Source organism: Papilio polytes, unplaced genomic scaffold (genome assembly GCF_000836215.1).
Source record: "Papilio polytes unplaced genomic scaffold, Ppol_1.0 DF824191.1, whole genome shotgun sequence".
Taxonomy (NCBI): domain Eukaryota; kingdom Metazoa; phylum Arthropoda; class Insecta; order Lepidoptera; family Papilionidae; genus Papilio; species Papilio polytes.
The window spans coordinates 3,523,155-3,534,611 of record NW_013525013.1 but is presented as its reverse complement, the minus strand read 5'-3'; the positions used below and the strand labels follow the sequence as shown (position 1 = coordinate 3,534,611).

Sequence of the window (11,457 nt, the reverse complement as noted above, 5' to 3'; positions counted from 1 at the left end):
GAAATAAAATTTGAGCTCACAATTGTGTTACAAATACCTTGAACTGGACCTTGTAATGTCCAACCAAACTTTGTTGGTATTGCTACCAAATCCACAACAGTACGTAAACTGAAAAAAAATGTCGCGATTCTGAAAGATGATTTTCTTTTTATATTTATTAAACTTTTCCAACATTTTGGATTAAATTGCTTGTTTTATGACCGAAAAGTGCTTAACTAAATAGATCTGTATTTCCGTAGGTAATTTTGGTTCATGTAGAAGCAAATTAAAAGTTCTTTATGGCAACACAGTCCTTTCAAACTTCACTTCTTTTAGAAAATTGTGACCATGGCGGTAGGTTGATTTCATTTACCGGAATATAAAATCGTTTTGAATCGCAGATTTACCAATGAATAAACTCTTTATTAGTGGTGCAATATGTGAAATATTATGTTCTCTAAGATGTAAATCAATTATTTTTGGTGTCCTTGTATTTTACACAGTGTTGTGTTGTTATAACCTATCTCGATGTTTCAAATGTTAGTATTTGTAATTTGTTTAAGTGTTATTGAATTATCATTGTTCAAATGGTTTTCAGCGTGTACCACCGCCCGCACCTAAGAAAGATAAAAAGGAGAAGAAACCTCCTAAAGACAACTCCAAAAATGTTATGAGAAATCTGCATATCAGGAAGTTATGCCTGAACATCTGTGTAGGAGAGTCTGGAGACAGACTGACACGTGCTGCTAAGGTTTGTTATTGATTGTATAAGTTAACATACAATTTCTTAAAGTGTAAATGTGAAATGAAGTTTAAGTTGCACTAGTTATCTATGTAAAGAATCATAAAAAAAATTTTATGTTTCTTCTTAATTTGTGCAATATAAATATTTTGAATTGCAACTTCTGGGAACTATGCATTACTTTCCAGAATACTAACAGAAATAACATTTGTAAAAAACTTTTTGAATAACGAATTTAAAAGTGAATTGTAAGTAAGGTGACAAAAATCGTTGGTTTCAGGTGTTGGAACAACTGACTGGTCAGCAGCCAGTGTTCTCCAAAGCGAGGTACACTGTCAGATCTTTTGGTATCCGTCGTAATGAAAAGATTGCTGTTCATTGCACGGTCCGTGGAGCCAAAGCTGAGGAAATCCTTGAAAGGGGCCTTAAAGTATGTACATTTTTAAAAGAAGTATACATTTTTACTCAGTATATAAAATCTAGTATATGTGTATACTCTATATGGAGTTGGTAGATGCTAACCACAACTCCCAAGATTCATTTAGCCATTCTAGTTGTAACAAACTCCATCCATACAAACTTGCATTATTACTAAGAATGATATGATTATTTGTTTTTAATAACTTGTATTATAATGTCTTTAATGTTTTAGCATGATTTGTTCAAGGATTATCATATAATATGTTTTCCTTTGTAAAATACATGCAATAGTAAAAATTTTCTCGCAACTTTTGAGTACCATGTTTCATACTGCTCAAAATTCTAATGGAAATGACATTTGTAAACTTAACAATCTCATATATCGCAACTAAAATTTGGTGATAAACAAGATTACAAATAATGAGATTTAATTAAATTGTTTTAATGTTATGGTGTTACTAAAGTTTTCAATGGAGGGTGTAATGATTTGATTCTCTTGAAAGCTTATCTTTATATAGTAAAACTGATGAAATAATTTTATGCATTTTCTTCAAGGTAAGGGAATATGAATTGAGAAGGGACAACTTCTCCGCCACTGGCAACTTTGGTTTTGGTATTCAGGAACACATTGACTTGGGTATCAAGTATGATCCTTCTATTGGTATCTATGGTCTTGACTTCTATGTCGTTCTAGGAAGGCCAGGTATGTAACATTATTAAATTGTTTCATGGTAACAAACCATACTATTATACAACATAGTATTAATTTAAAATTGAGTCATGTCGTAATATTAAAAAAATGTTTTTAGTTTTAAACTATTTGATAAACATGTTCATAAGATATTTGTATATAGTTTTAATATTCAGCACATAGGTTCAGGAGTGAAAATATCCTAATTTTTACTCTGTAATACATGTGCAATATTAATCTTATCTCATTGAGGGTTTTGACTGATTCATTGCCCTCATTGAGGCTGAGGTACAGTTTTTTTATTTAAGAAATTGATAAACTTTGTAGTCTGCATTCTTGCAGACTATCATCTATATGTCAAATTTCATGGAGATCTGTTCAGCTGTTCTGATATAGAAGTATATGGATGGCTTTGAAGAGAATTATTTTATTAAATTTTATTAAAAAAGTAAAATTTACAATGTAAAAATATTTGCATCAATTTTTACTTTGTTTTTTAAACAGTGCAATTATATTTCCCATGTTTTGAACGTTATTAAAAATTTACTGTGTTTGTTCTAGGTTTCAATGTTGCCCACAGAAGACGCAAAACTGGCAAGGTTGGTTTCCCCCATCGCCTCACGAAGGAGGATGCCATGAAGTGGTTCCAACAGAAATACGATGGTATCATCCTTAACAGCAAAAAGTAAAATAAGTAATAATAAAAAATTTATAAAGATCCTACTTTGTTTTATTGTTTAAACTTTTTAATGAATTACAAATGAAAACATTTTTTTTTATCATGTATAAACCAGCGCTTGACCACTATCCCACCTAGACCAAAGTGATGATGTGGTCGAAGTTTAGTAAGTACCTACCAATATACACTGGCGAAACATGTCTAATAAAAGATAGTTAAAAGTTGTTGTAATTCATTTATAACAACACTTATCTGTTTTTCTTTCTAGAAAATGAGACTGGTAGAATGAGAATGAGTCGCTGAATTTTTGCATACATTAGTGTGAAAACTAACGTGATGTACATATACTAAAAAAACTGATGTTTCATAAGAAATATGAAAATGGTATAAGTAATTTTAAAGATAGTATTCCTCTTCCTATCCCCCTAAAACAGGGAGGTGATGTTTAACATAGTTTAGAATGTTTGTCTACTGAATGAAGGCTATTTTTTTTTTATTTTATCAAAATTGTCACCATGACAACAATCAAACATCAGATAAACGTTTTGATTTTTTTACGCGTAGTAAAGTGGATATATTTTTGTTAATGTAATGGCTGGAAACTTTAGAGGGTTTGACGAGGAAGAAGACGTACTTGCACCTAAAGAACCGCAAGTCACTTCGCAGGACCCCAATGAACGTAAAGCTGGGAGAGCCTTGCGTATAAAACGAAGGCAAGAAGCTCTTAAAAGGTAAACAATGTTAAGTAGTGAAATAAGAGACATATACTAAACTCTTGCTTTTTTTTTGCGCCAGTTTCCAAGGCAGCTTTATTTCTGGGATTGACTTTCTTTAGAACCATAGGACCCATAGCATTAGCACTTTGTGGTAGATACAAACTTGTCAAGGTGGTCATAAAGGGTTAACGACTAAAAGACGTCTCCCCTTAAAGCAGCCTTACCTATCTATGTAGTATAAAATATATTTGGGTTAGAGCGGAGCAAGCCGCCGAGGAGGTAAGAGCGGAGGAAGAACCTGGGCCTATAGAGCAGGCGACTGCGACTGCGGCAGAGGAACTCCAGCGATTAACGCTAGATGGTGCGGCTAAAGTTACCAATGTAAGGGTTACGACTGATGAACGCGAAGTTCTACGACGTGAGCTGTTCTCGGAAAAGATGAAAGGTAAATATGAATTAATAATTAAGAAATTCAAAAATTTCTTCGTCAATCCTAGAAGGCTAATCCATATATTTATTACAGAGGCATTAGAAAAAATCGAGGAAGAAGCAGCAGAAGCACAACTACAATATGACGCTATCACCTCTAACTGGGATGCAATGCTAAAGATTAAGGACCCTTTGGATATCGATTTGGAAATTAATGAACAGAGAAAGAAATGCGATGCGTTGTTAGAACAGAAGAATAAACTAATTGAAGATTTAAAACACGAATTGAAACGTACAGATGACGCTTATTACGATGATTTGGATAAACAGGTAAGAATAACTAACAGGAAGTTTTCACTACCAAAATACTGGTACAAAAATATGTCGTTATCTTATTTATTCTTCTTGAAGAAACTGAGATACCAGAATTTTTAGCACAGATGTTTTATCGATGGAAACTTACAAGGGCAATATTTATTCTTGATTTACCATAAAAGGATATACACTACATGAACTTTTAGTCAATTTTTGCACTTATCTCAAAACTAGTTCCTTTTATGTGTATGAATTTTGTTATAGGATAAAGAAATTAAAGAGCTGTCTGATCGAATTGAGAAGCAAGTGACGATAATGCAAAGGGCTTATGAGAAGCAGTTGTCTCTGATAGAGCAAGCTATAAACTTGGAGCGCGACGCGTTGGTGGAGCACAACAACAAGCGTTGGGAAGCGCTCTACAAGCAGAGGGACAAGGAGGAACTTGTACATATGGAGTACAAATATGAACAAGTATGTTTCAAATCCTACATTTCACAAACAAAACTTATTTGCTATGATATTTCGAACGTCCAGTTCTGACGAATATATTAGTCGTTACATTGTTGATTACTGGTTAACGCACTCGCCTAGAGAATAAAACACTGATTTTTTCTCGAATATTCAATTTCTTCTTTTTTGGATTGCAGTTAGAGGAGCATAAGAAAGAAGTGGAAGCCATTATGTGGGACCACCATACTAAATATCGCGAGGCAAGAATTGAACTTGAAAACTTGATTCAAGAATTGCAAAAGGAACAAGAGAAATTGAAAACCACATGTCTTATAAATACGGAAAAAATCGGATACAATTATCAGGTAAACTTGCCCTCGTGTAATAAACATTTATTATTGCGATTTTTGTGTCTTTATTCACTATTGTTTAAAATTCCCAGGTTTTAAAAAAAAGGGAAGAAGAAAACGTATTTGTTCGATCTCAACAGAAACGTAAATTAAACAAGATGTCTGACGTCGCGAACAGTTTGCGCGCCAAAATTCGAAAAGCGGCCGAAGATGGCGCTATAGAGGAGATGAAAGCTGACGCGGAGATCATAAAACTGATGCAGGCGATGGATGATTTGGAGAAGAAATGTAGACATTTCTCCAAAGTGAATAATTACAAGTTTACTCAAGTGTGGCGAATGTCGGAGTCGCAATGTGCGCAGCTCAGCCGCGACATTCGTAATACGGAGGTGGCGCTGCACGCGCACATCTTAGCGGAGCCTCCGCCACCGCCGCCTCCAAAATTCCCTAAAAACCCTTTAACTAAATATGGTAACTACAATAAGTAAACCTTGTTCTAAGAGTTGCGACAATAATTAAAACATTAGCTGTCCCTGTTACCTTTACCTTACTTCATCTCACTTTATCTTGTAAGTTTCTGGTTCGTCCATTTCTAAATGTATTTATTACTTTCATAAATTGTAGAATATGAAGGACCACCGATAGTTCGTCGCGAGACAAATGAAGGCAGTGTTAATGCGGTTACCAAAGAAGCTAAAGATAAATTGGTAAAAATTTTATATATTTAACATGATGATATTGTTAAAGTCCGTCTATCATATAAACGTTAAGTTCTAAAATATTCTTTTGTAAAAAACATTGATAAAAATTGGTATTTTTGTGCTAATATTAGATAAAATACTTCTTTATTTTGACACTGACTTGTTTCAGATTCAGCATATACTGAAATTAGTATCGGACAATTCTGGGTTTTTGGTGGAGGATCGTTTATTAAAATTAATCGAAAAACATCAACCTTCTTCTAGAAATTTATGTACACTGGATTCAATATTTATGGTAAACATTATCGAGAAAACTGAACGCTCCTTACGGCTAGTATACATCGCTTAGGAAGGATTAACTGATATATTAATTTACACTAAGGATTGCTTAAGTGAATGTTTTCAACTTTAAATGTAGTAAATGTGTGAATATTGAATTTTAAATTGATTATTTTAAGGCATTGGAGATTCAAGCTGAAGAAGACATCGAGCTGCTTTGCAAGACTTTTTTGAATTATGCGTTTTGTTCGATTTGCGTTGGAATGGAATTTGGTACGATGTCAGATTCGTTGGAACAACTTTCCGGAGTTAGCATACCTGTTAAGGTTCATATTTTTAATTTCAGTTAAATTTGTAATTTTCAATTTATTTAATTAAAACATAGTAATAATGATTTTTTTATTAACAGGACGAATCACATCCTAGTGTGTATAAAGGTAGTCGAGGTATGAATTATTAAAATTCCTTTTATATTAGCCAATTAATATCCTTCACCAGTAAAGATGTGCTGGTCTTCCATACATTGTTATCAGCCGTCATATATGAATCCAATCCTTTCTTAAGCATATCTGCTATTACACAATCCATCCATACTTTATTTATCTTCAGTCTTAACACTTTCTTGTTTATGTCTACGTCGTGAATAAAACATAAACTTACTAATATTATAAATGCAAAAGTTTTGATGGATGGATGTTTGTTAGAGTTTGTAGCCTAAACGGCTGAACGGATCTCGATGAAATTTGGTATAAAAGTAGAGGGATAGTCTGGAAGAACACATAGGCTACTCACTTTTGTTTTTTTTTAATTCTACGCGGACGGAGTCGCGGGCGAAAGCTAGTTTGTAATGTATTTAAGTAATGTTTATCTTCAGTTGATAGATCTTCTACGAAGGTGAGGAGCAGTGTGATAGCACGCAGTGTGTCGGCCTCCACGTCGCGGTCTATACACGTCGGATTCAAGTATTATATATTCTTATACTTTATTAAATAAAACACATTTATCTTGTAAGTGGCAAATCTTCGCGACAAGATTTGAATCATGTGATTTGAACCTATTACAGGAAGATCGACTGTGCGTATTTTTAACTACGAGGGTATTGGCGCTTTTTTATAATCATGGCTTTGAGGTTTCGTGCCCTTTTTACTTAGTTTTTATGTAATTAAACAACGTTCATGTGGCAGGAGTCATGAGCTGTCAGCGGACGAACGTCAGCTGATGCAAGAGGCGGACGAGATCATACAGAAGTGTGGACAGCAACAAGGTTTTTATTACAAATCTTTTTTTCATAATAGAAGTTTGTTTTTGATGTAGAGCTCCATGAAGAATAATAAGACATAATTTCATCCCCATTGTATTTGAAATAGGAATGTTATGAGCTATTAATTTTACACAAGCTTCATTGTCATTTTCCTAATATCTAAACTCGAAAATTTGGATGGATGTTTATTTCTAGTTTGTAACCTAAACTGCTGAGCGGATCTCGATGATATTTAACACGGATTTAGAACGTAATCTGGAAGAATACATAGGCTACTTACTAAGTTTTTGTAAGGACAGAATAGTGAACGAAAGCAGGTATATCATACAGTTTAACCGGTCACAGTTGGTTAGTCTTGATATCTTTTATAAATGTCAGGAAGTTCAACTGCAACTGGCATAACATCAGAGACGGGCGCGTCTGCGCCGGGGAGGCGCGCGGGCCGTGGCGTTACCGTCTCTTCATTCCAGACCCTCGCCATGGACAAAGACCATCCATTCCTTTGCCCAGGTAATAGATAAAACGTGTAGCTTACGCATTCAACTTTGAACTTAATTTTTGTCAATAGATTCATTTTTCAGTGGGACATTTGCTTGAAATCGAACCCATGCAAGTACTGACTGCCCTCAATGAATTCATGTCTGTATTTGTTCCCCCCGACAGGAAGATATTGAACGACATTATGTAAGTAAAAATACATAAATCCTTTGATATTATGATTAAATATTATTCAATAAACTACTGATTTTGGAATACTTTGGCTAAATACTGCATTTGTGTTGTAGGGACAGTGTTAAACCTCCGGACTTCACAACACCGTCTCGAAGATTGACTCCAGATGAAATAGAACAGTATTGGAGTCAATGCAAAAATGTATTTTCACCTGATAAAGATCGTTTTTGGGAGGGCTTGTTGGCTGGACTAAATAGTTATCTGCCAATATTACAAGGTAAAAAATACTTTATTATTGAACCAGGTGAAAAATCTTCCGTTTACTCGAGAATTCATTTTTTACCTATGACATTTCTAATAAGTTTCAAAAGGAAGATTCTCAATTCAATCGATATTTTTTTATGTATTTACTCGATTATGTTGCGATGTATGATCCGATTTATGCCATTCATTTTTACTTGATGCAGAATAGTTGCCAGTTTTGTCCTACTTTTTTCGAAATTAAAAACTGTCCAGTCGTTTTTGAGCGTTTAAAAAGCGTTTTCATTTTTTTGTTTGTTTTTACCTGTTTGGTAGAACGAGAACGTCTGCATGAAGAAGTTGTGGAGCTGAGAGATCGCAATGCGTCGCTGCGCCGGCTGGTGCGCGGCGCTCTGCCCGAGCTGCCCGCGCCGCGCCGCCGCAGCCTGCGCCGCGTCTTCACCGCCACCATGCCAGACTTAGCGCCTCCATCCGTCTTCCCGCCTATATCATAAATTATTATTTAAAGAAACATATCAAAATTAAACGAAATTGTTAAAGTTAGCGCATTTTTCTTTGGCTAGAAGTTTTCGATGTATTTTTATTCAAGTTGTCCTGCCTGTGTTACCTGTCCAATTTTAGAGGTCAGTGCTGTTCATCGACCGAATGGCAACTGGCAACATTGAAATAAAATCAACTTGTCATGTCATTGTATGTTAGGGATGACCTATCCAAGTGCTTTATATCGATACTTTGGATGGTAATGCATTGTATCGATCTAGTATCGAATAAAATATATGTAAAGTACTGTTTTCTGGCGACGTCCACTCCTGTGGGTGGCTCGTACTCGGGTAGGAATGTTTAGCTGGCTATATTTTTAATACTCTTTAGTTGGCATAACGCAAGAACAGTAGACAACAGGTTTACCATACACTACATGTAGTTTAAAATAAGTAGTTTTTGTTTGTTTTTTAAATCATCAAATTTTTAATATATTTTTTTAGTTTTTACCAAATGTGGCTTTTCATAACATTTTTATTCACAATACAGACACAAAGTTAACTTTTAAGACAGTAGAATTTCACGGTAAAAAAAACAAATAAGAAAAGTAAGCAAGCAGTGGCACAAATACGTTTCTTGATTATTGAGATATTTTACCAAGTTACTGATTAATTCTACTATAACGATACAAAAATTGACTCGACCGTATGCTATTGGATCGATCTACTAAAGCATTGAATCGGATTGTCGGATTGTGCATCCCTATTGATTTATTATGTGCCAATTTGTCACTGTCAAAAGTTGATTTGAATTTTGTTTGGCTTGGCTTGTGTTGTAAATTTTAAGGAAATTTTATTTAAATTATAATTATTAATGAGAGTAAATAACACAAACATAACGCGTATGTCTAGTTGATTGTAGATCCGTTTTAAGTCGGTTCCACACATTTGTCGTAACTACATTATTACAAGTTTTCAATTGTTTCAGTCTGTATAATTAAAAGGACCCCATTATAATTGTACAAGATGATAAGATTAATCTTCCACATCGTTGGAGCGATACAATTTTTCTATGGGTGCTATTATGATCATACATATGTGAAAATACCGAGTACTTCTACGACTGTCACCCCATTTGCTGGCAAGTTGAAATATTTAACATTTCTGAACGCGGTAAGTGTATTTAAATAAATAAGTATTGTTCATTGTTTAAAACCAGTTTAATAGGTAACTTTAAGATTCAGATTCAAATGTTATTTTTTTTCAGATGTTACAAACTGTGTACTTCACTATTGCTGTATCAAATGATATTTTTGGTACAAATGAACCGACGCCATCACACAAACCAGTGTTGAGACGCATTAAAGATACCATGTTTAGTACCTTAGCATTTCCTATGGCTTTGTTTGTTGGTGTTACATTTTGGGGCATCTATGCTGTGAATAGGGAATTGATTCTCCCCAGAGCTTTGGATCCATTTTTCCCTATTTGGTTGAACCATGTAATGCATTCAAATATTGTATTATTTACTCTTATTGAACTTGCCACATCATTTAGAATGTATCCCAGTAAGAAGAAGGGTTTGACTATACTTTGTACATTTATGTTGTCATATGCTGTTTGGGTGCACTATATTTATTTCAGAACAGGTAGCTGGGTCTATCCGATACTCAATGCATTAAATTGGCCACTTAGAATAGCTTTCTATGTGTTCAGTTTAATCTTCATATGTGGCTTTTATTCTTTGGGTGAGAATTTAAATAAACTTGTGTGGTCTAAAGAAGTGGAATCCACTGTAAAGTCTGGGAAAAAGAAAGCTAAATAATGACATTCACGAGTCTTATTTTTAATTTAAATTTAAATTATAAAGGTGCATACTGCTGCTCAATATAAAAAATCTTATCTTATTCAATAGATATCTCATGCAAAAAGCAATAAAAATCATACAAATATTAAAAAAAATTAATATTGCACTTCTGCAAGTAATCATAATCAATATATCTTGGTGTTATAAGATGTTAGATTTAAAAGTTCTGTCTTTGTGCTTATTTGCTAGCAATTAAAAAGTTATATGGTAAAATCTATAGGGACTATAAATGTAGTTTACTATTAGCAAAATATGGCACAAGTGAATCTGAAAGTCATACTGCTGTGAGATTTATATAAAGTACTTTGTAATCTCACTTTATAAATGGAGAGATAAAATGTTTGATGTGAAGATTACATTAATATGAATACACTTTTATGCAGTAAAATATAAAATACTGTATAACAAATATATGATTATTTCAAAATATGTCACTATGATTAAGCATTTTTATGATAATTCTGTTACAAAGGTATAATTTCTTTATCAAGTAATTACTATTATTATTGTATAAAAAGTTGATGTATTAATGCAAAACCATTGTCTTATTTTTTATATTGAAGTTGTTTTTTTAACGTAAAAAAAATATAGCATTTACTTGTTTGTTTAAACTTGATTTCTGAGATTTCAAAACAACTCAGTATTAATTGCATTTTTTTTAAATTGTATAACATTGGTGGTTTACTTTTTTCGGTCTGAATGGTATTAAATGATAATAATTGATATTTTCTAGTTTAAATTCATTCAATGTTTAAGATTTTCATTTGTTATATGGTTTTTGGGACTTATCATAATTAATTTGTATTCAAAATGGTGGTTTTAAGTTGTTTTTAATATTATTATAGACTAAGATTTTTCTATTTTGTATATTTACCTGTAATTGCATTTAGTATAGATAAATTTTATCTATTTATCTTAAATTGGCATACTTACTGTTAAAAGGCTGGAGTTAGCTAATTAATAATTTTCTTTAAGAAATGTTTACCATAATTTATGGTATGCACTGGTCTATTCAATTTTAATGTCAAAATTATTATCTGTAATACTCTACATTACAAATGTCTATGTTATAGAGAGAAATGCACAATGCAACATTATCTTGCATGCACAGCTAATTATGTGGCTTCAAAAAATAAATGTAATTAATTGTAAATTGCCGCGAAATC

General features: G+C 33.2%; 3 protein-coding genes across 3 annotated transcripts; all 3 read left to right on the top strand.

Annotated features, from left to right (window-relative positions):
* The first annotated feature begins 233 nt into the window (after positions 1–233).
* Positions 234–2,552, top strand: LOC106110819 (60S ribosomal protein L11). Its single transcript, XM_013292741.1, has 5 exons — positions 234–333; positions 578–730; positions 1,002–1,151; positions 1,697–1,844; positions 2,394–2,552. The coding sequence occupies exons 1-5, from the start codon at positions 328–330 to the stop codon at positions 2,519–2,521; spliced, it is 585 nt and encodes a 194-aa protein (XP_013148195.1). The 5' UTR covers positions 234–327; the 3' UTR covers positions 2,522–2,552.
* A 462-nt stretch (positions 2,553–3,014) lies between these two features.
* Positions 3,015–8,488, top strand: LOC106110759 (dynein regulatory complex protein 1). Its single transcript, XM_013292658.1, has 16 exons — positions 3,015–3,242; positions 3,485–3,672; positions 3,751–3,986; positions 4,236–4,442; positions 4,619–4,786; positions 4,864–5,242; positions 5,396–5,478; positions 5,642–5,767; positions 5,931–6,077; positions 6,161–6,197; positions 6,626–6,713; positions 6,936–7,015; positions 7,391–7,522; positions 7,594–7,696; positions 7,798–7,961; positions 8,261–8,488. The coding sequence occupies exons 1-16, from the start codon at positions 3,103–3,105 to the stop codon at positions 8,437–8,439; spliced, it is 2,457 nt and encodes an 818-aa protein (XP_013148112.1). The 5' UTR covers positions 3,015–3,102; the 3' UTR covers positions 8,440–8,488.
* Positions 8,489–9,267: 779 nt separating this feature from the next.
* Positions 9,268–11,070, top strand: LOC106110755 (androgen-induced gene 1 protein-like). The gene is made up of 3 exons (XM_013292652.1): positions 9,268–9,326; positions 9,413–9,597; positions 9,692–11,070. Exons 2-3 carry the CDS (start codon positions 9,451–9,453, stop codon positions 10,247–10,249), a joined length of 705 nt encoding a protein of 234 aa, XP_013148106.1. The 5' UTR covers positions 9,268–9,326; positions 9,413–9,450; the 3' UTR covers positions 10,250–11,070.
* Positions 11,071–11,457: the final 387 nt, after the last annotated feature.

Bases quoted from the DNA above. Each gene is read 5' to 3' on its own strand.
- LOC106110819 (XM_013292741.1), top strand. The intron at 1,152-1,696 runs GTATGTACATTT...ATTTTCTTCAAG, and splicing joins TCCTTGAAAGGGGCCTTAAA to GTAAGGGAATATGAATTGAG. The intron at 1,845-2,393 runs GTATGTAACATT...TGTTTGTTCTAG, and splicing joins TGTCGTTCTAGGAAGGCCAG to GTTTCAATGTTGCCCACAGA.
- LOC106110759 (XM_013292658.1), top strand. From the start codon at position 3,103: ATGGCTGGAAACTTTAGAGGGTTTGACGAGGAAGAAGACGTACTTGCA. The intron at 4,443-4,618 runs GTATGTTTCAAA...TTTGGATTGCAG, and splicing joins TGGAGTACAAATATGAACAA to TTAGAGGAGCATAAGAAAGA. The intron at 7,523-7,593 runs GTAATAGATAAA...TTCATTTTTCAG, and splicing joins CCATCCATTCCTTTGCCCAG to TGGGACATTTGCTTGAAATC.
- LOC106110755 (XM_013292652.1), top strand. From the start codon at position 9,451: ATGATAAGATTAATCTTCCACATCGTTGGAGCGATACAATTTTTCTAT. The intron at 9,598-9,691 runs GTAAGTGTATTT...ATTTTTTTTCAG, and splicing joins ATTTAACATTTCTGAACGCG to ATGTTACAAACTGTGTACTT.